Raw genomic sequence first — 25,675 nt, forward strand, 5'->3', positions numbered from 1 at the left:
AACTGTCAGATAATTAAGAAACAAACCGCTCCATGCCAAAAGTCTGAGCTCTAAATTTAGGATCTAAGTTTATCGTGAGGATGTTTTGCTAGTTCTCATACAAAGAAAGGTGAGCACTGTTACATGTGATACCCATAACTGACAACAGGAGGAGACTAGGGACCAATAAAACTGCCAGGGACTGGAGAATATAACAGATATTCCTCATCACCAGGGATTTAATCTGGATCAGAATGATCTGAATTAAGAAAGCTGCATCTTGCAGTCCAGATAATCAATGAATTCTTGGTTTTTCAAACAATTTCCAGATGCAAGTGATTCCAGATTCCAAATGAGTTTAAAACACCAAAAAACATAGCCAGAAACATAAAAATTATGGATATTAAATTTAGCAATAGGATGGATCACACCATTCATGTCCCCTGTGTAGTGTAAAACCTTTTCATTAGGCAGGCTATAAAATGATAGTTTCTGCGGTACTTTGAAGCTGATATTTGTATAACCTGCTCGAGCCTGTTCTTTACATGGCTAAGAAACAACAGACCTGCATCAGTCAGGATTTAGTGCTTTTGGGGGCTTTTAGAATTCTCAGTCAGTATATTTGATTTCTATTTGGGTTTTATTGTTATTCTAGTGTTTGAAGTTTTTCTGTTTATTGAACTTTGGATTCTGGTTTTGGTTTCCTTACATTTTTAGCAGACTGTGAGTTTTATTTCTGGTAATAATATGAAGTGTTTGACCCCTGCTTTTGGTTTATGGTTGTTCTAGCCATGACTCTCACTTTTGTAGTTTTGTGTTTTGGTTCAAGTTGATTTTTATTGGTTTCAGTTCCTCACGCCTCATTTCTGTGGTAACATCTCAGTTCTCCTGTGTTCCTTGATAAGTGCTGCTATTAATGTCTGTGTTACTTCTCTTCTGTGTTGCTTTAAAACCGATGGTGATCCAGCTTTGATCTGATTATTACCCCAAACTCCAAAAAATAATGACCTTCCACTCTTCAATTTCAATTACAGTCATCTTGTGGGCCAAACTGGATACTTTGGTGGACTGATTCTGCGCCACATGTCACATGCTGTAATTCATTATTATCAATATGCCCTAAAAACTCCCTGAAAAGCCTTCAGCTAATCCAAAATGCTGCAGCAAGAGTCCTGACAGGGACTAGAAAGAGAGAGCAGATTTCTCCTGTACTGGCTTCCCTTCATTGGCTTCCTGTTAAATCCAGAATTCAAAATCCTGCTCCTCACATACAAGGTCTTGGATAATCAGGCCCCATCTTACTGTATCACCCCATTAGAGCACTTCGCTCTCGCTCTGCAGGCCTACTTGTTGTTCCTAGAGTATTTAAAAGTAGAATGGGAGGCAGAGCCTTCAGTTTTCAGGCCCCTCTTCTGTGGAACCAGCTTCCAGTTTGGATTCAGGAGACAGACACTATCTCTACTTTCAAGATTAGGCTTCAAAACTTTCCTTTTTGCTAAAGCATATAGTTAGGGCTGGACCAGGTGACCCTGAATCCTCCCTTAGTTATCAGAATCAGAATCAGAATCAGAATACTTTATTGATCCCTGGGGGAAATTATTTTTTGTTACAGTGCTCCATTTTAAACCAACATTAAGACAAGACAGACAATACGCTAACTAAGAATAGTACAATATATACATATATATACATACATACATACATAAGTCACTTATAAATAAATAGTTGGAAAAGAAACATGTGTAGCTGTAGCAGCAAACAGTGTGTTAAGTGGATGCGTTGTACAGGGAGCCACAGGCAGGAATGATTTCCTGTGTCGTTCAGTGGTGCTTTTCGGTAATCTCAGTCTCTCACTGAACGAGCTCCTGTGACTGACCAGCATGTCATGGAGTGGGTGGGAGGTGTTATCCAACATTGTCTTTATCTTGGACAGCATCCGCCTCTCCGACACCACCTTGAGGGAGTCCAGCTCCATCCCCACAACATTGCTGGCCTTACGGATCAGTTTATTAAGTCTGTTGGCATCTGCGACCCTCAGCCTGCTCCCCCAGCATGCAACAGCATAGAGGATCGCACTGGCCACCACAGACTCATAGAAAATCCTCAGCATTTTCTGGCAGATGTTGAAGGACCTCAGTCGCCTCAAAAAATAGAGACGACTCTGGCCCTTCCTGTAAAGTGCTGTGGTGTTTTTAGCCCAGTCCAGTTTATTGTCAATGTGTACTCCAAGGTATTTATAGTCCTCCACAATGTCAACACTGACCCCCTGGATTGAAACAGGGGTCAAGTGTTTCCTGGTCTTCCTGAAGTCCACGATCAGTTCCTTGGTCTTTGCCACGTTGAGCTGCAGATGATTCTGCTCACACCACGTGACAAAGGAGTCGACCACAGCCCGGTACTCTGTCTCATCATCCCTGCTGATGCATCCAACCACCGCAGAGTCATCAGAAAACTTCTGAAGATGGCAGGTCTCTGTGCAGTGGCTGAAGTGCTGCAATAGATGTAGGCTGCCGGGGGGATTCCCATGATGCATTGAGTTTTTCCTTTCCAGTCACCTTTCTCACTCACTATGTATTAATAGACCTCTCTGCATTGAATCATATCTGTTATTAACCTCTGTCTCTCTTCCACAGCATGTCTTTATCCTGTCTTCCTTCTCTCACCCCAACCAATCACAGCAGATGGCCCCGCCCCTCCCTGAGCCTGGTGCTGCCGGAGGTTTCTTCCTGTTAAAAGGGAGTTTTTCCTTCCCACTGTCACCAAAGTGCTGCTCATAGGGGGTCATATGATTTTGTTTTTTTCTCTGTATGTATGATTGTAGGGTCTACCTTACAATATAAAGCGCCTTAAGGCGACTGTTGTTGGGATTTGGTGCTGTGTAAATAAAACTGAATTGAATTGAATTGAATGTTTGAGACCCCTGGCCAAGGCTCTGTTGGTGATCTAAACAGTTCATCTAGGTATCAGAAATATTTGACATCGAAAGGTGTTTTTTTTTTTTTTATGTTAAAAGGCAGTTAAAACTACTATTATTTGAAATACAGGGTTTAGTCTGTGTTTGTGGGGTCAGTTCAGTTTGGTGAGCAGGATCCTCCCAAAGCTTTTCTGCCCTCACAGACAGCTGCACGAGAACATCTGCCCACCAGTTCTGGTGCACATCAAGGCTTTTTCACCTCTTTGCTGACAAAATGTTATAAACACTGTGCATTTACGTTAAATCCAACCAGAACAATATGTATTCATGACCTTATTATAACTCCATCAAACATCACATAGACTGTCCTGTGACGTAGTTTAAGGAAATTCCAGATGCTTACTCGCACGGAATTCTTCAATAACTCAAAGTTTTCTTATCCACCATCACTACACACATTAATCCTGCTCTCCAGTCTTGTCATATTTGTTTATGTCCTCAGTCTGCTCCTAATCCATCTCCATTTCCTTTCCCCCTCAGCTGTGCATTTCTGCCCCCCTGCTTTATTTCAGGGGTTATTGATGTTTACAGAACTTGTTGCTGTCGTCTGCTAGTTGGCTGTTTTTTCAGACTGTGCCATCTCTCTAACTCTAACTCTAACAGAAAGTATGTGAAGAGATTTTGTCTGAATGAAGAGATGATGCTCAGTGTGTGTTTGTTTCAGTGTCCTTTTTGAGATTGATAAGCTGAAATAAAACAAATTAAAAGATAAACTGGGAATGTTTGGACCTAATCTTTGGTTAATACTCTTGTTTTTTTAGTCATCCACATCCATTCCTCCCAGCCAATCCAGAAGGTTGCCCACCCCCAAACAAAAAATGATTTGGTGCTTGGGATGCTTCCAAAACAATGAAGAGGTCTGACCCTGGGTGTATCCTGAGTCTGCTCCGGGTCTGTACTGGGTCTGGGCCTCTCCAACTAGGGTCTCACATTGCAGGTGTTCAGGAGGAGTATTACGTCTGTTTTGTTGCTTTAATTAATTTATTATTAACAATAATATAAAATTATGCACAAAAGGAATTACTAATGTAAAAAAAAGAAAGAAGTGGTTTTATGTATATATGTTCATATATACATATATGCGGTGGCCCCTAGAGTCAAAGCACGTACAAACTCCAAAACACATTTCTAGCATGAACTGAACTTCCAAAACAGCTACCTAGATCACTTAAATTACACAATTGAAAGCATATGTGTATTGTTTGTGTATTTATACACAAGCACTCATATATATTCAAATAATAATAATAAAAAAGGTTCATTTACCTGTTATTACCACACATCAAATCCGGTCGTTGGCACTTGCTGGCTTGTGTAGCCACTAAAGCTCAACACTGCCTCTAGCACCTCTAGTGTTTTGGAGTTTGTATGTGCTTTGTCTCTAGGGGCCACCGTAAATATACTTTTATTTATTCACTCCACATAAAATGTAATAAATAAATCATATAATACAAAAACCAACTATTTACATTTCAACTTTTAAATATTTAAATTTTCAGCTTTTTCCTTTTAAACAAATTTAAAGTGAAACAACACAAAACACTGCAAACCACAACACAATTAAATATAAGTTAAAATATGAAAACAAAAAGAAGATGCATATTCTCTGTCATATGGACCTGCATGAATAAACTTTCTGAATCCTTTATCATCCAAAACTGAAAGTAGTTGTGGATGATTACTATACCTTTCTAATGTGGCGTTGTTGTCCCTGGCTTTCTTTCTGTCTCTTCCTCCCGCTCTGTTCCTGTGCTACTGAGAGTGTAACTACCGCCCCCCTGCCCAGTGTAAAGCACAAGGCTCGCGTGCAGAGTGAAGCGGGAAAAAAGTGCGAGAGAGGGTGAGAGAAAGAAAAAAAACAAAACCCACGGCTCCCAATAAGGAGCCGGCTCGCGTCGTTCACTTCAAAGAGTCGGCTCTAATCATTCGTTCGCGACCGACACATCACTAGTGTGAATCATCACCTTACTGCCCCGGAGGGATTTATGCTCATGTGATCTCAAGAAATATGTTGTTAGGGGCAAAGCAAATTGGTCCTCCTTTAGGGATCAGACTAAGTGAAGAGGACACCAAGAACCTTTCCCGGATCTGCAACACTGACCTCAGCCTGGAGCCAGGCCTGAAGGATGGGGCTCAGAGGCTAAGCCATGAGGCCTGACTGGGCTCAGCCCCAGTGAGTTACATGCATCCATCCTCCATCTGCAGGAGGTGGCAGAGGCAGATGCTTTGGCAGTTCAGTCCCAGGCTTGTATGCACTTTACTCTGAAAACATCATTGTAAATGTTCTTGAAGTCAGTCACTTTTTGTATAGCTCAAAGCAAACACACATGCAAATAAGGAATACAATAAGACAATAACGTGTTTAACAGAATCTCACCCAGATATGCTTCAGGGTGAAAGTGAGGAAAACACGTTGAAGCACAAAATCTCAACAATTCAGCATAAAATGGTTCATGGGTGGAAAAAAAGCAGATTAATCACAGAAGTAAACCCTCATCACTTTGATTCAAGTCAAAATGGGATAATAATGTTGGATAAACTCAAGCCAGTGCCCTCAGAAAATAACTGGAGGTTTTTTCCTTTTATTTAAAATGACATACATCGTCACATAGAACCTTTGTATTCTAAGAAATATTATACAATTATGATGGGAAATAAATAGCTTCTGCTTTTGTTTTTTATCATTTTGACGTCACAGAAGGATTAGACGTCAAAGAAGGAGGGGGACTAGATTTCCTGGAAGGATTTCACATCAAAGGCAGGAGCTGGCAGAAAGTTAAAGACAACATGGATCAAAACAGCAGCATGGTTGCCTAACACCTTCAAACTACAAAGCATCCATAAAGCCCAGCAAGTACCCCTCAAAGTCTTCTTTAAAGGGAAAATCAAGTCAAATACTTAATAGGCTTTGTGTTTATGAAATGTAAAGTGAGCTGAAGCTGGAGGATCATGAAACAGAGACATCCACGACATTCATGTTATTATGGCTTCTCGTCTCCCTCCACTTTGCTTTTTTTTTCTTCCTCTGGATGAAACTCGTCGTCCATGAGGGAAAAACATCGAAACGCTGACACGTGTGTGGTTGTAAATGTGTAAAACAGCAGCTGTTCTGCATCATACACACAATCATGAGGGAGAAAGCCCTTCTCATACCAACTTGTCTGAGATATGCTGTATGAATGTTAGCCTTAACAATATTTTGTGTTGTGAATAAAAACATAAAACAATGTTTTGTGAACAAATTTTAACTTCTGGAAAATTTAAGTAGCTTCAGTGAAAACATCAGACTCTTGTATCATTTACTCACATTCTTCTACAAACTGATGTTTGTCTTGAAAATTCTTCAGAAAATTAGAAAGTAAAGAGTTAGTTCACTGAAACACAAAGCATGCACAATTATTGCTTTTGCATGGTTTCAATAATCATGATTTGTGTAAAAAATAATAAAGAAAGCTAAAATTGGCTCTTTTGACAGATTCATGTATGAGAGGGATGACTCAGATCAGATGTCAAAAAGTAACACTAGAGTGGCAAAACAATTTTCTTTTACATTAAAAACAATAATTAAGCATAATCAGCCACAAAAACAATCCACAGAGATCTTTGATTAATTTGATTGGTCAAATAAACAAACATCTCGTCCTGAGCAGATTCAACATTTGTTCAAGACAAACTGCAGAAGCAGCAGGTGAAAATCATAGACGACCCCTGGATTCAGTCGCTTGTAGAAACTCTTTAGCAGCACAAACTTGAAATAGTTGTTTCCTGCGTGACTTGATCAGTCTTTCACATTGCTGTGGAGGAATTTGAAGTTTGCTTCAGTTCAGCTCTCTTAGCACTTCAGTCGGTTACAGTCTGGACTTTGATTGGGGCCGTTGCAGCAACTTTCTTCATTTTTCAGCTATTCTGTTGGACATTTGCTGCTGTGCTTGGGATCATTAACTTGTTGTGTGACCCAGTTTGGGTCAAACCTTCACTGTGAGACAGAAGGCTTGACATTTGACTCTAACATGCTTTGTTATGCAGAGGACTTCACGGTGCACAGTAGGTCACTCTTGACCTACTGATCTCCAAAGGCCTGAGCATTTCAAAGGTTACTGTGTCTGATGTGGGCCTGTCTGATCATTACTGTGTTTTCTTTGAAAGTAAAATCTCAGCCCACACAAATATATCAACAACAGTGATCACAAAACGGTGTATAACTGAACACAGTAGTGCAATTTTTAACCAGGTCTTCCCATTAACACCTGACCTGCCCAGAGGGTCAGTCAATGAGCTCGTCAATAGCTTCAATGCTAACATGTTAAATGTAATGGACACTATTGCTCCCATTAAGGTGAAGGTTATCTCTGGAAGGAAAAAGTCTCCATGGAGAAACTCCACACTGGTGAAAAATGAAAAAAGAGAGTGTAGGAAAGCTGAGCGCAGATGGAGAAAAACAAACCTCCAGGTTCATTATGACATTTATAAAGAGAAACTTCACAATTATAATTTACAACTGAGGAATGCAAGGAGGTCCTACTTCTCTGACATCATCACTAAAAACAGCCATAATGCTCGGGTCTTATTTTCTACAGTTGACAGGCTAACAAACCCTCCTGTGTCAGTGGCAGCTGAACTTCATTCGACCATGGCCTGCAATGACTTTGCCAAATTCTTCACTGAAAAAATCCAAAAAATTAGACAAGCAATTGGTACATCAACAGCAGATCCAGGATATGTACTGTGTCCACCAAAAAACTGTTTAAACACCATGAAACAGTTTCAACCTATTAACAGCAAAGACCTGGAGGACATCTTAGGTAAACTGAACTCCTCCTCCTGCTGTTTAGATGTCCTGCCAACAAGTTTTTTCAAAAAGGTCTCAAAGACTTTAGAGTCAGACCTGTTACAGATCGTCAACTTTTCTTTATTATCAGGTGTGTTTCCAGAATCACTAAAAACTGCTGTAATCAAACCTATACTGAAAAAGGACAATCTTGACAAGACACAAATGAACAACTACAGGCCGATCTCAAATCTCCCGTTTTTAAGTAAGATCATTGAAAAAGCAGTTTCTCAACAGCTCAGTTACTTCTTAAAACAGAATAACTGCTACGATGCCTTCCAGTCAGGTTTTAGACAGAACCACAGCACTGAAACCGCTCTGACCAAAGTGTTTAATGACATATGTCTGAATACAGACAGTGGAAAAATGTCAGTCCTAGTTTTACTGGATCTCAGTGCAGCATTTGACACAGTTGACCACAACATATTACTCAAACGACTGGAGAACTGGACAGGTCTTTCAGGAACTGTACTAAACTGGTTCAAAACATACGTAGAAAACAGGAAATACTTTGTATCAATAGGTAACTTCACATCTGAGCAGACAAGTATCACATGTGGAGTTCCCCAAGGTTCCATCTTGGGACCCCTTCTGTTTAACATCTACATGCTCCCACTGGCACAGATTATAAAGAACAACAAAATAAACTACCACAGCTATGCAGATGACACACAAATATATATCACAATGTCACCAGGAGACCGAGGCCCTGTACAGGCTCTTGGTAAATGCATTGAGGAAATCAATGACTGGTTGTGCCACAATTTTCTCCAGCTAAACAAAAACAAAACTGAAGTAATAGTCTTTGGCGCCAAAGAAAAACGATTACAGGTCACCAGAGAACTTCAATCTATACATCTAAAAACCACAAACCAGGCGAGAAATTTGGGTGTAGTGATGGATGCAGACCTAAACTTAGAAAAACACATTAAGACAATAACAAAATCAGCTTACTATCACCTCAAGAATATATCAAGGATAAAAGATCTGATGTCTCAACAGGACCTGGAAAAACTAGTCCATGCATTCATCTTTAGTAGGCTTGATTACTGTAACAGCATCTTTACAGGTGTACCTAAAAAATCAGTCAGACAACTACAGCTCATTCAGAACTCTGCTGCTCGAGTCCTCACTAAGACCAAAAAAGTGGACCACATCAGTCCAGCTCTGAGGTCTTTACACTGGCTGCCTGTCCGTCAGAGGATAGACTTTAAAGTTCTGATGCTGGCCTATAAAGCTCTGAATGGTTTAGGACCAAAATACATCAATGACCTCCTGACCCAGTATGAACCATCCAGATCCCTCAGGTCATCTGGATCCGGTCTTTTATCAGTTCCCAGAGTCAGAACCAGACACGGAGAAGCTGCATTCAGCTTTTATGCTCCTTATATCTGGAACAAACTCCCAGAAAGCCTCAGATCAGCTGAAACACTCAGTTTATTTAAATCCAGGTTGAAGACTCACCTGTTCTCAGCTGCATTTGAATAAAGCACCAAATCCACACTTTAAGCTTAAATTTCAAAACTTACATTTAACTACTGATTTTATCTGTTTTGATTTTATATACTGTTGTTTGTTTGTTTGTTTGTTAATTAGTTAGTTAGTTTATTTGCTTGTTTTATTCAATTTTAAATCATGCTTTTTATTTGTTCTTGTTTCTAATGTCTCTGTAAAGCACTTTGAATCACCTTGTTGTTGAATTGTGCTATACAAATAAACTTGCCTTGCCTTGCCTTGCCTTGCACTTAATGACTGCCAGAGCTCAACTCCTCACTCCCACCTCCGTGCCGACAGTGTGAGGTGTTTGATTTTCTCCAGATCTGGTGCTGTGCGTTACGGCCAAACGTCTCCACTTTGGACTTGTCTGTCAACATGACATCGTTCAGATGCAACGTTGACTAAAAATAAGCTGTGCTGCCATGTTCGGTTTCTCCCGGCAACCCTTCCAAACAAAACACACTTGTTTGGGCTTTTTGTAATTGTAATGTCATGACCTTTAAAATTTGCACGCTAACTGAGGTCTGTAGAGTCTTTTTGCTTTTTTGCACTTGCAGAGTCTGACCTTGGGGTGAAGTTCCTGGGATTTCCATTAATGGGAATACTGGGAACGGTCTTGAATATTTTCCACTTTTGAATAACCTTCCTCACCATGTGCTGGACTTCAAATTATTTAGACATATCCTTACACCCATTAGTGATGGACAGCAACACTGCTGAAGGTCAGTTAATAAGTGTATTTGATTAGCAGCATCTGGCATCTCAATAATTTTAGAATCTGGTGGGAAACAGATGATTTTGTTATTGTGTCCTGAGATGTAAAGGTTTATAATGTAACAAAGATGTACTTTCTTTCCTCTTTTCCCATTGCTTTGGATGTTCAGACACCAAAATTCCCCATGGCAGCAGAAATCCCTGTCCTAGTTTTGATTTGGCAACACTCCAAAATGTATTGATGATTGTGTCAGATGAACCTGAAAGGTTAAAGTGAATTTCAAAGTTAAATATTATTCTCTTGTTTTTGCATATAGGTAAAGAGGCTAAAGGTGACAAATACGAGCTCTGAGAACAATCACAGGTTATACAGCAACCAAGTTTAAGTTTCCAGAAAGCAGTTAAGGATTCCCAGTAAAGTGGGGAAAAAGGACAATACAAGCACGATGACACATCTTCCCTACGACCATTGACAATGTTTCTATGCCTTTGAGAAATGGTGCACACGTGTGACTCTGACTCTAAACAGCACTTTCCATGACTTGTGCATGGGCAGCATGCTTGAAGGCATCTCTGCTTGGGACTCTACTGTCCTGCTCGAGGACTTCAGCACTCATGTGAGCAATGACAGTGTGACCTGTGGAGTGTGACTGGCAAAGAAGGCTTGATCAAGTGGTCTTGGTTTGTTGGACTTTTGTGCTAAACAACAGTTTGCTCATAAAGAAAAACATTGTATTTGAGCATAAGTGCATTTAGATTGGTGGTCTGTGAGAGACCTACAGAGAGATCATGTCCCACAGCTGGTTTGGGAATGCCAAAGGTAGAAGGTGGCTGGGGAGAGTGAAGTCCCAACTTCTTTGTTTAGACTTCTGCCCTAGATAAGCAGCAGAAGATGGATGGATGGACTTTTTCAGCGCAAGAACATTTAAACACCTAGAATATCTTATTGCAGCTTTGCATTACAATTTCTATTGAACTACCTGAAAGAATAGCCCACCCTACCTTATTCAAATAACAATGTGGCAACTGATACGCAAATAATTTGAAATAAACTTTCAGCATTTCATTGAAGCATATTAAAAATAGGCTAGTAAGTGTTTTCTGCAGCTCTGTGCAGCTTCTTGGACCCTTTGAATTCATTCCTTTGATTTGATGACTCATTCTATTCTGTCTAATGAAACCTGAACCAGCAGCTGAAAGTAAAATGTTTCTTTATCAAACAAGGGCAAGTAAACCCACTGATTCCACTGAAGCGTACATCCAATTACTAAAAAGGTTAGCAAAACTGGAGTTGGTGGAGATGAAAGCAGAGCTACAAGCACCCTGGACTTTGGGACAGGCAGAAACACAAAGCTACAAACACATTAGACATCAGAGCTAATTGGATTCACCAGTGATCACGAACCCTCACAGTGTGTTTGGCCCTGAGTTTAATTTAGTAAATAGTCTCAACCAAGCTTTACTTCAGAATCATGGTCCAGAAAAACAAACAGTCTCATAAAACAATACAAAAGCCACGTTAAGAGGCACCTGGACCAGTGTCCACAGTGGAGACAGATATAAGACGTCATACTTGTTGAGCCCACATTCATCTCATTCTCACAAGTGTTGATGGATGGAGGGAGACTTCTTAATAAGGCACTGAATGTACTGACTCCAGCAGCAACAAACATTTAACCTGCTCTGAGCCACACAGGTCACTTCAATAATAACCTCATGGCATTAGAAGCTACTTTCCATAAACTTTCCTACAGTTTCTCCGTAAGTGTGCCATAAACAGTGGTGTGCACTCTGCTCTGAATAGTGAAGTCTTCACTGTGTACATGCAAAATTTGAATTAAATTTGCATAAGTGGATGTTTGCTTGGTCGTCCATCATAAATCATTTCCTATAAATATTTTTATCACACAGCCAGTAAAACAAATGGGAAACACAGGAGCTACTGGTGTGAGCTAACACACACATACGTTATTATCTGGAGACTTAATACACCTCATTTGATATTAGTGTTATACAGATCATGCTGATAACAATTAAACAAGATGCTTTAATGCTTTTGGCTTAATGCTACAATCTGTTGATCTGCTGATTGTCTGAATGATGCTTTTATTCCCGAGTGTTCGTTAAAATAATTTCCACATAAGATACACTTACAAAAACTTACAGTATTGGTGTTAAAACCTGGATAGCATGAAAGTTTAAGCTGATAACAGTTTGATATAAACATGAGTTTATTAAGGCAGAATTGTTTGAATCGCTGCTTAATTCTGAGGAAATATTTTCAAAAAACAAAACAAAAAAGTTATAAATATGTTGAATCGCAAGTAAATGATTATTACCTGTGGAAGTTTATGCTGTCAGAATCTGCTGCCGTTTATGGATAACGGAAATGAAATAGAGAAAATGTTAAATGTTAGAAGCCTAATACCTGCAGACTCATTTGTATAGAAATGACCTGGCTGAGGCAGAAACATTCAACACTTATATTAAAATTCCTGTTTAGTATGGAAGTTTGTTTGTGCCACTGAAAACATGTTTTTTTTGCCAAAAAAATCTATATTCGGGCTAACATCACAATTTGACTTAATAATTAGAGATTTCGAGTTGTGTATTTTGAAAGTTTTACTCAGAGGGATACAAAGCTAAATGTTCAAGGACTGAATCCACACCTTATGTCTGCCTTAGTTAACAATTTCAACTTGTCCCTAGTTTTGTTTTTACACCGACAAAAACTGGCAAAGGTGATGACAATTGTTTCTCTATTTCCAAATTAAATATTCACCTTTTCCTGGAAAGTCAGGTCTGTGTGGAATGTTAATAAAACTCCTTTTACCCCATGGCTGGCCACCAGATTCTGCATAAATAGTCTGGAAACATTAACCAGTTTGTTCTGCCTTTCTTTTCTTAAATGTGCACAATTGAAACTTGGTGCTGATGGATTTCCTGCTCTCAGTAGCTTTATTGTCTCTGGAAACCATTTTGGTTATCAATGATTCTTTAGTCCAAAAGAATTTGGGAGGGATGCAAAGCTAAATGTTCAAGGATACACTGAGTCCACACTCAATGTCTGCCTTATCGCTTCAAACCAGCTCTCGCCTGTCATCTCAAGGACAGGAGACCTCAGTTTTATCAGTGCTGCTGGGACCAGGTGGTTGACAGCACATGTTTTGGATACTGTGGTTTTGCAGCGTGGCCCACCTTGGATTTGGTCTGTGCTGCCACATCCCACAGATGCTCCTTTGGGATCTGGCAAAGATGGGTCAAGACTTGACCCTCAAGCTATTCCTGAGCAGACTGACCTGCTGGGCTATGTTGCTGATGTAGGACAGTGACAGTTTGAGTCACTCGAGCTATTGTCTTACTTTAACATTGCAAGTATTTGGTGTATTTAACTGTTACGTGGGTTGCAAACCAAGAAAAGACCTTAGTGAACAGTTTTCTGAACCACAGCAGATGATAAGATAAGAGTTTTGATTTAGAATGGGAGACTTTAGGCTTTAGACTTTAACAGTGGCTCAAACCAAGACACCACAAACAACTATTATTTTTATAACAGGGTAAGCTATAATTAATAATTTCATAGTGTGAGGAAGACTCAGGTAAAAAAGAACCTTCAGCAAAAATAACAAAAACCCTTTTTTTTCCAGCCATGGCATGAAACTTACTTTCCATTTAGTCAAAGGAGCTTGCAAAGAAAAGCGTCTGGTGATGATAATGCTGATATTACAGCCAAGTAAGAAGGTCGACTCAGCCAATCTTGCAATATTTCTTCCAACAGATGGCGCTCTATAGCTGCAGAACTAAGCAGCTTCAGCAGGTGTCCTCTTTAGAAGCTGCAGCTATGCTGAACATTACCGGCATCTAATGAAAGCCAGGGCCGTGCAGAGATGTTTGAAGGGGCGGGGGGGTCAAAGCTAAAGTGATTTCATTATCCACAGTTAACAACCTTGCACTTAATCCATAATAAAGTAATGATAGAAATGTTATAAAATATTGCGTTTATAATTGTTTTTATACTTGAGTAATAACTTTAAAAAATCTATACACATAAAACACGCACAGACACATGCACATACAGTGACATTTTATAGTATATACTGTACGTACTATGGTCAAAAGTTTGCATGATGTTGCTGATCCAGAATCCTTCCCATAGGATTTATTCCTAGTGCTATAATAATAAAGTAATAAGGACAAAATAAATAAATAAATATAAAAGAATGCATTTATGAGGATCCAGTTTGTTTGACTATCCACTCTGTGCAAACCCTAAAAAAAAAAAAAACTTGGGGCACCCATCAGGAAAGGGGCAGGTGCTCTGCTACCCCCCTCTGCAAGTGCCTGATGAAAGCATCCACAGATTGTTATGTGAGCCAAAAGTATGTCCAATAGTAATAAGTTAAACGTGATTTCAGAAAGTACAGATTACCAGATTTTGAAGTATTTACTAATTTCGGAGTATCTAATTGAATGATTTAAATCCAATGTCGCTCTTTTTGTGCGTGATTTTAGTTCGGACAGACTTTACTGCGAATATCCGCGTGCATTCCAACATCGTGCCCGCGCGGTCAAACCGCGCAATGGTTCAGCTGGAGCAAAAACAAAGCTGGGGGAAAAACAGGACGGTGCAGCGGAGGGGCAGTTTGACCTCCCACCGGAGGAGTGGCGTTGAAGGAAGGATGGTCCAGGAGATAGAGGCTGCACGCTGAGCGCAGCTGCTGTCACAATGCCACATTCAAACTTACTCTAAGAAGTGGGAGCAGTACCTCTTATCTGCATGCCAGCGAAGGAGGGACAATAAGAACCAAAGACACAAAGCCAAAGATCAATAACACAGAGGTAAGTCCGCAGCTCCAGTTTCACTTTAGACAGCGGAACGTGTTCCGGCCTCGTGTACATGCGTAAAAAGACGCCTTGGTACGAAATCAGCTTTGTTTTCTTTTCATTTTTCTGCAGGTGTCTTCAGGAGCCGGTAGACTTTTTCTTGCTTTTTGTGACTTTATATGCTCAACTTGGTAAATTATCACAATACTCAAGAGTGGGCTGCGCGTAAAATGCGCAGCTGTTGTTTTGGTCAGGCCGTTTGCTCGTTCAACTTGATTTGATGGTGTTTTCTGGGAGCCAAAGGGTCTGCACACAAGTGCAAAGTTAATGAAGTCCGCTTGTTTGATCTTTCGGTGTGAATGTCAGCACCATATGTTGCATTTTTCCTGCGTTGTGATTTTAAGTCTAACCTTTGCTAAACTTTTACAGCGGCAGCAGCACATGTAGCACATTGTTGTGATTCCTGTGTGTAAGACTTGTCCGTGAAAGCAGGGAAATCACCTCTCTGTGTTACTTTGTCAGGTCAAACATCAGCAGCCGCTCGCTCCTCTGATCCGCTCTACTCAGCAGGGAGATTTATCGCACGCTGAAGAGATGAGTGGCACCAAGAAGTAAGTGATCCCGTCAGACGCTTTTTCACAGCATAGTTAAGACATTTTATATATTAAGATTGATTCGAACACACGTGTGTGAAAAAAAGCTGCTGATACTTGTGAGCAATTACGATGTTTTGATTTAAAAAGTAAAAGCTTAAAAACAGGCGTTTAATTTGTTCTTTTAGTCTCTGCCTTTCAGATTCATTTAAAATAAGAAACCTGTCAGTCAATTTGAGCGTAGCTCCCATAATAAATATCACATGTCGAGGCAGGACAGTCGTCCATTAACAAAGGCCCAGCCCTTTAAGGTCAGTTTAGGTTTAAAGATGTGAAAGTGTAAGCTCTGACACACATGGATTCTGTCACCTAACATGCAATTGTTTGGATGGTGAAGCTACTTTAAACACACCGCCTATATTTCTCTGATAAATATTAATCACAGAATATATTGGATATATTGATCTATCTTTGTATTTTAAAAACATTTGGAAGGTTTTTGAAATAACTGTAGAAACCCAGATCTTGGTGCGGCTTTATGATGGGGTTTTTCAAGGTTGCAATTAGAAACCCAATAAAGAACACAAAGAAGAAAGAAGAACACAGAGACGATAAAAGCAAAGCTTATTACAGTTAATCAATCTGATCAAAAATGAATCACAAAAAGTGTCTGAATATCTTTTGTTTGTTCCATCACAAAGATTGGAGCCATAATTTCAACATCCATCAGCACCTGCGTTTATTTAGACACCACACTTGAATCTTCAGGTGTGATAGCTGCCAAAAAACTATCCTTTTACTGCACAACCACCCTTTTGGCTTTCAGAGTGATGACTTTTACTTCGCCCTAGTTGTTGTTAGTTGTTGTTAGGTGTTGTAGGGAGATTTTCCTTTACAAATCTGACCAGAGGTCAGAGATACTCGATACATGACCTGCATGCATTTTTTCATTTCTCACGTGAGCAGATGCCGTCAGCCACAACACAACGTGGATGCCTTTAGGCTGTTTGATGTTTCCATGGTTTGGAGACACAGACAGAGAGTGCACGCTACATGCAGGTTGTAGTGAAGACAGAGAGACTGATAAGTTATCTGTGAAGGGACAGATTGCACCAATGTAAGTGCAAAGTTACAGCCCTCTAGGTTCTGATTGCTTGTACAGTTTTAATAGGGTTGTTTCAAGGTTTAGTTACTAATCTTTAACATATGCAAAGTGTCAATTATTGATTAATGAAACTTGCATAAGGGTTCATGTGATTTGCATTTTAGGTGCATTTATTCTCCATTTGTTCTAACTGGAGAGCTAGCATAGCATTATTTTAGCAGAACTTCCATTAAAAGCAAAGGTAATGGAAAGCTTTCTATGTTAGCAGCAGACTCGGAGCAGATCAGGTTCAAGGTCAAGTCCTGAACTTTTGTTGTATGAAAGAAGGAACATCTGTTGAAGTGCTGCCCAATAAAAGTTATGTAAAGGTGGACGAAGTGTATCGTCTTCTGCACTTTTTGGTAATATTGTTTTTCCCCCTTTTGGTCTCATAAGCCGCCACACATTCTTTTTACAAAGATGATTTCTTACTATAAACTTGACTGGAATCAGACTCTGCCTGTCACTTTTGGTTTAAATGAGTTCATTATGAACTATAAGTCACTCACTTGTTAAATACAATAAGACTCGTGTTTCTAAATAGCAAAGCATATGACAGAAGATGCAAAGAATGTACCTTTATGAACTCATGAGATCACATGACATGAGACTGGTCTTTAAGTCAACTTGGAAAAGTCTGAAAAGTTAAGACTGTACAGAAAAAAAACAACACATCCTTTCAGCAGAGGAATCAGTGAATGTTTGGATTGCTTGTTTTTCATTATGCACTTTAAATCTGTCAGATTATGTTTAACCCAGTACTAAAAGGTGAGGCTCAAAGGTTTTGGTTTCATATCATGCACACAAAATATGAAGCCAGATATCTATTAAACCTTTACCTCTTAAAACTCTAGAGTTAGGGTAGAAGCAGATACAAGACAGAGTTTTTAGTTTTTTATAACACGAGGTCGTTTCTTCTTCTCTTATGTTAAATTTAGTGCAGGCATGTGTGGGCGGTCAGCCGAGGCCGAATGGAGTTTTGCATGTTATGTCCTTGGTTGTTCCATAGGTGGCAATGAAGGAAGTGGGAACGGCAGCATTAGCAGGAAAACCAGTGAAGTGCAGAGATACAAAACCACAGCTTTAGCTGTGACTGAAACTTAGTGTTATTTTAAAGCTCTTAAGAAGTTGACTCAGGCACATCAAAACTCCAGTTTGTTCTTTAACCGGTAAAACCACAAACCAGGCTGCATGGGCATGGCAAAGGGCACCAATTAAGAAACAGTTTATGCTAAATTAAAGAAATATAGGAAGTTAAATCAACCAGTGTGCATGTGTAGTTAGTGCAGTCAGGAGCAAGCAAACGCTGAAGCAGTGTCTCAGGGAAGAGGGCACCACAGGAACTGAAGTCTGAGGGCTGCTGTGAGGCACAGGTGCACTGCGCCCAGGTGTGCTGGCGTATTGATTGAGAACAAATAACAACTTCTCTGCAATACCTGTGGCGAGACACACAGACAGGCAGAAAAGGATGGCGGGGCGAAGGAGCCCATCACACAGCCTTTATCTGAATATTAGGTAATATCACCAAATCCTGGATAAGAGACTCTGTAACTCAGATCATTTGGTGGATTGTTGCAAACACACACTTCTTCCTGCCCTGGCTTTATAACTTTGCCTAACAAGAGAAAAAGTAAACATGTTATTTTATATGCATGATAATTACACAGCACAACACATTAATGAGTCTCCTGACAGTTCTGTAGCTGACCTTTACCCTCTGAGCCCTCTCATCCCCAAACTGTCAAACCTTCTGTGACCTAAACCCCTCAAAATGTTGAAAACGTCCTTAAAGGTGCTGTTGTTATTTATCTGATATTGCCTAAATACACAGAATAACCAAATGTAGATCATTAATATATTTCCTGTCTTGGGGGCTTCAACGTCCGTTACCTGAGGCTCTGCTGATCATTTTTTAAGATTACTGTTACAGAAAAAAGTGCTTTCATTTCCAATAGCTCAAAATGACGTCTACAGAGCGCCTGTTTTATGTACGCCTGTTTACAACACCTTAAACGTTCGATCTGAAAGTATGCCCCGCTGAAACAATGCTGCTAACTTAAAGAAAATTAGCTTGTTAGTGTTTTCTCATCTTTTAGCGTGTTTGTTCTTTTGGTTAGAAACTGAGTAGAAATCGATTTCTCAAAGAACGCCTCATAATCTTTTCAAATGTCACTCTGACCTTTCGACAACGGAAGACAACATTTCGTTGATGTGCAGAAAAGGCAAGAAATCCTATTTGAAAAGCTGCAAGAAGAGATTTCAGACATTTTCTTTTTTCTTTATAATCAATTAATTAGTGGAAGAAACGGATGTTAAATGAATTCAATATTTTATTGCTTTGCAGGTAACAGTTAGGAGGCTTTTAAATTCTGCAGACAGATTGGAAAAAATTGGACTGTTTCTTTGCAAAACACATGAAACAGTCTGTGTCTGCATTAAAACCTCTAAAACGACTGGTGTTGTTTTCACAGCAGCAGCAGATGTTTTGTTTGAACTTGAAGCTTTTTAAGGGCTTAAAAAGATTCAGAATCTGACTGAACTGATGAGGAAAGATTTGTGTTTAAGGAAAGCATTATGTCATGCTTTTATCATCTGTTTCCATCCTGTTTATCATGCAAAGGCACCAATTCCCAACAATCACAACAAGATGTGTCACACAGTCTGTCCAATGTTAGACAGAAAGCTCCCACAGAGACTTTCCCTTTTGAGCAGCACAAACAACGGCAAAGAAAAGGCCAGTTATAACAGGAAGTGGCCTCCACCTGAAGCAGGTTAAGGGCGGGGCATCCAGAAACTTTTTATTAATTGACAGAATATTTAATTTTTACATGATTTTTACAGTGAACTGACAGTTCTATAGTAGGCAGTGCACTTTCTGGTATTTAATTGTTATCCTACTTTTTTGCTTTGGTATTGGACGGGGAGTCACCATCAAGAAAAACTGTAAAACTTGAAAATACAGGTTTAAAATTCATGTCCTCCTTCATGTTTTCCTAAGCCGCTCAGTGGCCCAGGTTGGAGTCTTTGGTGGGCCAATTCTGGCCCCTGCACCTGATGTTTGGCACAGGCTTTCTGTCACTTTTCAACTGAAAAAATCATTAAGTGAACCTTGAAGATCTTAGTGATGAAAAGCGAATTTTAATAGACTGTTAAAACGACCGAATTCTGCACCCCTACTTAATTTTATCAGTTCAAAAGTCTTCGATCGGTCGTGTTAACAGACAGAACGACATGCACACAAAAGAATTGTCCTGGAAAAAAAATACTCAGAAATCTTTTGATTAAAACAAACGACATCAAAGTTTTTACCAGGAAGAAAAGCACACTGTAGGACAAACGAGGGTGTGAGGACGCTTGTGAATTATGAGGAAGATCTGGAACTTATAACTGTGAATGTTTTTGTGTGTGTGTAAAAAAAACCCCCCAAAAAAACAGATTTGAGCTTAAAGACAGCAAAGTTTTTATTTCTGCTGTTGCTCGTCTTGCATAACTGGCAGTACATACTGTAAAGATCAGTATAAAATCTAGAAGGCAAAACCTGTTGTTACCTTCAAGGCAAGTCAGCCTGTAGAGACATTTGAATCCTTTTTTATTGTCAATGTTTGTTGGGAAACAGTTCGGCCCATTTGAGGTAACGTTACGTTTGTGAGGTTCTTGGAGAGTGGCGGAGGCGCCGGTACGCCAGCCTCTTATGGGCTTGTGTGAGTGTGATGTCACTTAAGTAAAGCTGGTGTAATCCTGTAAGGGAGGATGAGTATACAGACATGTGATGGCCCACTTGTTTCTTGGGTGGAGGGTGATGGAGGGGGGGCTGGCAGGCATTACCAAACAGATGGAGAGGCTTTGTAATGTGGGGGCGTGTAACTGATTAGACACAACATTTATTGACGCTCCCTTTGATGGTTTTTCACCTTGATTCTGTTTCTAATCAAAGTCAAGTGAAGCCAAAGTCACATCCGGATTTTACCGGGTTTAAGTCTCGGTCAGTCGGACATTTTTTCGCGCATGTCCAGCGCGGACACTCTGGACATCGTACTCAATTAGAGGACTTCCTGTCCTCCCCTCACCCCCCTCTTCTAGATTAAATCCATTACACCACACTTACCGACTGCACACTTTGTCCTCCGGAAGGACGACGCGTGTTCTCTAAGTTAGGATAGTTTGCTTGCTGAAAATTACATCTCAAGGCGCTGTAACTCTGGAGCCTTTGATGGGTGGAGATGAGCGCCACCAGCAGCACCAGACTGAACCCCAGTCCGAACTTACTGCAAGTGAACGAGCCCAAGCGCTATGGCTCCACGCTGTCGCTGGAGGAAAAGTGTGAACAGTCTTTCTTCCTTTTTTACTACTACAGGATGGAGGATGAGGCGGTGCTGGACCGCGGGGCATCCTTACTCAAGCACCTTTGTGATGAAGAGGAAGTAGAAGGTAAGTTTTACCTGTTGCTCTTTAGTTCTTCTATGTAGCTGCCTAAAAAAAAAGAGAAATAAAATAGATTTTTCCCAGTTTTTAAAACTTCTGAGAGGTTCCTCAGGTTCTGAAGTAAAAAACAATCCCAATTTGCCTAGAAACAATAGTTAACCAAGAAAACAGAATTTTATATATATATTATATAATTCTTTTTAAGAAGTCCCAAAACACAGGGAGGTCGTTTAGCCTTTTCAAAACTGCCAGTTTCTACTTCCTGCATGTACAACCTGATGCTCAGCTATTCAGCGAGCTGGCAGGAGAAAGATGTGGACCACAGAGCGCGTGACGCTGTGTTTACCTCACTAATCCTGACCTACAGGACAGCGGACAGGAACAGGAAAACCTTTCAGCATTGCCGTCTTTAACATGCGGCAGTTAACAGCTTTAAAACTTTAGAATGAGCTGCATTCTGCTCTCTGCGCTCATTTAGGATTACAGGCAGCCAAGGCCTTTTGTTTTTGTTACATTTTAGATTGTGTCTGTAACAGACGAACTGAAAAATTTTTTATACATGAAAGCTGATTTTAAATTCGAAATGAAGTAAATCTTAAATACTTTAAATCGAGGAACTTCAAAGTATGGCATGCGATCCACCTTGCTATTGTTTTGTGTTGCCCAGGGCCACTAATGAGACATTGGGGTATATTTACGTAATTTAAGTTCATGCCATGAACTAGCTGCACAAAGGAAGACCAATCTTCCCAACACTGACAAATACACCTGGAGTCAAGGAATGTAAGAGCCACCTAACCCGTGGTTAAAAAACTATAAACCTGTTCAATAATGAAAGCTGTCAACATTATAATAATAATAATAATAATAATAATAATAATAATAATAATAATGATGATGCAGGGCTCTAGAGTGCGACCAATTTGGTCGCAAATGAGACCAAATTTTTCAGTGGTGCGACTAAAAAAAATATTTGGTTGCACCAGTGCGACCAACTGTTCGGGTAACAAAAAACAAAAAAAAATCTCTGCAATTCTCCGTGTGGTCAACAACAGACACACATTATGCCCCTATCGTGGACTAAACCAATCAGAGATAGTCAGGGGCGGGACCTCTGTGATTGTCCGTGGTCCAGTTGAAAGTGCAGCGTGGATAGAGGGAGGTGAGTAGTTTGAATAAAGCGATATCGATTCATTAAATCCTGAATCGACTTTTAAATATAACTGTGTTTTGTCAGAAACGCCAGATTCTCAGATTAAAGCTCACAAAACTATTTCAACAACAACCAAACAGTAAATGAGAGCAGGTACACGGACTCCACACAAAGACGTAAACACAGACCCGACGCATCAGAATCAGCTTTGTCTTTCTCGGCTTTCTCACCCGACGGCCCGTAGACGGACACGCCATCGGAGCTCAGCGATTCTGATGCGTCGGGTCCGCTCTGTGTTTACGTCTTTTTGCAGGTTTTGTCTCTCTCCAACCAAAATTCACCGAGCCAGCAGCAAAAGAAGCAGCAAACTGCGCTTCACATGTGATCAATGTCGTCATGAATTCCCTCTGACTTTTGCTGCTTTGCTTCCACCACGATAAAAATCACACTTCATGCACAGCTCTCTCTCTCTCTCTCTCTGTACTTCAAGAACAGTTTCTCGTCTCAAATCTCTGTTTTCTGCATTATTCATTCTCTTATTACCCACCAGTCTACTGTTGTTTACAGCGCTGTCGGCCGCTTTTTATTTTATTTTATTTTTTTTCACTTAAATGACCTCGGACAAAAAAAGCCTCATTTCTGTTGTTCAATACTGAAGAAATTTAAACTTAAAATAAAATAGCTTTTATGCAAAATTACAGAATATTGCAGAATATTTTCTGCAATATTCAGAATATTTTTAGCCAGCTCTGACACGGTGCCATCAACCTCTGAATGCTGAAAAAACACCAGTGTATCCAGAAAACACATTATATGCTGCAATAAATGCCCAAGTGTCCCCTCTCCCCACTGCCTGTCAGCAGCATGCAACAGCAAACAGGCCGTCAGAGGAGCCGAGATGATGATTATGTTTAACATTTTCTACAATATTGACAAAGCACTTTAAGCACAAGTTTGTTAGTTAATAATTTAGAAATGAATATTGTCTGTATGGACTGCAACTTCCTCCCAAAAAATGTGCACATGTAAAACTGCGGTGTTAAGCGATGCTAACAAGTTAGGCGCACCGGTGCGCCCATGGCAAAAAGTTAGTGTAGAGCCCTGTAATGATAATAATAATCTCATGAGTTTTATGTATATTATCAATACACACAGAAGACTTTTCACTTGAAGCTGGAATTGGGAGCAATGTTATTAAAGTGAAGTGAAATTAGGAGTGAAACAAAATAGTGAAAGAAAAATGAAAAACAGCTTCAGCAGTGATTAAATGAAGGAGTGACCGACGGCCTGTCATGGCATCGAAATACATCGAGCGATTGTCCAAACATTTATGGACCTGACTGCATGAACAAGTCATTTTTGAGATCCAAAAGGTCAGTTTCTACATATCCCACTTATTGTACTCTTTGGGGACAGAAGCTCCGCCCACCTGCTATTCAAACCTTCTGTCTGTGAGTGGCATCCAATGAGAAGAAACCTGGCTCATTAAGGTGAGGAGCTCAAACAACCAAGACCCAGAATAAACAACAGAATAATCTACTTTAAAGATGCGTATTTGTTACTGTGAAATCAGTGCTGGAGTTTACACGTCAGTCTCGGATCTGATGGCTACGTTTTGTTTTCCCCCTCTGTGCTGCTCTCTCAGAGGAGCCAAACGGACATACAGCCGGACATATAGTCTCTCCTGCTGCTGAGTCAGCAAAAACAAATCTGTATTCTTTCTGACAAAGAAGCCCAACAATCAACAACACGTTTAAAGGCTGGAGTATTAGTATGCTGTCAGTGCTGTGTGGTGTGCTGCCACTCCCCCCACCACTGGTCTGGCAATGTCCCAGCAGTGCTGTTACTGGGGAAACTGGCTGTAGCCTTGCCTCTCCTCAGAAATCTGGCGAGCTAAACAAACCTCCTGGCAAACACAAGATTTCATTCACTTTGTGCTCATGGGCGACCCCAAAAGAAGTTCTTCTTCCACCCTCCAAAAAAGAACAGGAAGTTGTTTCACAAAGCCGCTCTGGCTCCCTGCAAATCTTCCCTTCCAGCTCCTTGACTTGACTATTTTTTTTATTCCTTCGCCTTCATCGCTGTCCTCTCATTCAGCCGCCTCCTTTCTTGTTCTGCTTCGGCCTATGCAAGCGTCTCGTTTTTATCGCTCGTCTCTCAGCTGTAATGGCTCTGTGTTCTTTATTAGCGCCGTCTGTCTCTTTTAGCTACTGTTCAGCCATCTGTGTCTCAGCTTTTCTGTCATGTTGAGTCACAGCAACAGGAAAATCTCCACATTAGTCTCCAAATCCACCATTGATCCAATTGTTTAATTACATAACTGTCATTTATTGACACTTTGAAGTTGCTCATCAAACACAGGTGTTTGAAATGTGTTTTAGTTTCCCTTGTACCTATTGCACTTGATGTATCCAGGTAGGCTGTGTTTCCACTACATTTTAATTTGACACTGAAGATGGAAACTCACCTGAATTTAAAGCTTGTTTACGACTGCGTCAGGGTTCAAGCTATCTTCTCCTATGCCACCTGTGTTATGTTAAACTGAGCTACCTTGCTCTGCTACACAACTACCAGCATGCCGGCACAGAAATTCACCTAGAAGCAAGTCTTGCCACCCAGCATCATCCCTGCACCCCTGGGCAGTTATTTCATTTTAACAATTTTCAGTGGTCACCAAAATACATGCACCGATTAAAAAGAGATTTAAAAAGTTTGATGACTTTGACTCCATCGCAGGGTTTCCCCCACAGCAGGTCTTATCCTGCTACGTTAGGCTGGAGAGACGCAGACTCGGGCAGCTAAGTGAGTTCCTGTTCAGATGCTGGCATCTCCTCTCCTTTCTTTTGTACATGTTCCATAAGAGAAACAAGCATAAAAACATAAATAAATAACAGATCAATAATTAAAAATAGATTTGAACCATTGTTAGCTCTGCCTCGGATTTGCACCCTGTCTAGAGTGTACCCCACCTCTCACCCTGTGGTACCTCTGCGAGGCTCCAGCCCCTGATACTGATAAAGAAGAGAATTGATGGATGGACATGAACTGTAAGGAGGCAGGGGAAGGGCTGATTTTGTGCACAAAGGATGCAAAAGCTGGAAAAAAAATCTCCAGAAGACTGGAAAGAAGTAACAGCTGTTTTTTCCCGTCTGAAACTAAGGAACAGATCAATAATGATCTGCTGCTACAGTAACTTAAACGTGTTAGTGTAACCAAGGCTGCTGGAAGATTTCCCATGATGCACTGAATTCTTCTCTACTCCCTCTTTTCACTCCTGATGCATTTATGTGCCATTACTGCAGGGATGCCATTAACCTTTGTCTTCACTCTCCTGTAGTTTGTGTTGGTCCCTGTCTCTCTGTGTCCCTCTTGTCTCAGTTCTCTTTCCTCCGACCAGTCGTAGTCGATGGCTGTCCCTCCTTGAACATGATTCTCTTAAAAGTCTACTAATTTTAAAATGATGGTCTTCCTCCCCACTGCTGCTGTTCAAACAAGATAAACAAGATACAAAGAGGTATCAACCAAACCACCAGTTTAATAGTTACTT

The 25,675-nt window shown here is 40.3% G+C and overlaps 1 protein-coding gene across 3 annotated transcripts in view; it reads left to right on the top strand.

Annotated features, from left to right (window-relative positions):
- The first annotated feature begins 14,679 nt into the window (after positions 1–14,679).
- slc4a4a (solute carrier family 4 member 4a) overlaps positions 14,680–25,675 on the top strand; it is a 65,951-nt gene continuing 54,955 nt past the window's right edge. For 2 of the 3 annotated variants that reach the window (XM_085476445.1, XM_085476443.1), the window contains exon 1: positions 20,774–20,981. In XM_085476445.1, coding sequence (XP_085332571.1) covers positions 20,774–20,981 — 208 coding nt within the window. Of the gene's footprint in view, positions 14,832–15,338; positions 15,428–20,773; positions 20,982–25,675 lie in introns of those variants that run through there. The other variant, XM_085476444.1, reaches the window with a different exon arrangement.

This window comes from Copadichromis virginalis, linkage group LG12, assembly GCF_057382275.1.
Source record: "Copadichromis virginalis isolate Kocher_CV1m ecotype Utaka linkage group LG12, C_Virginalis_male_GT1.1, whole genome shotgun sequence".
Lineage (NCBI taxonomy): Eukaryota > Metazoa > Chordata > Actinopteri > Cichliformes > Cichlidae > Copadichromis > Copadichromis virginalis.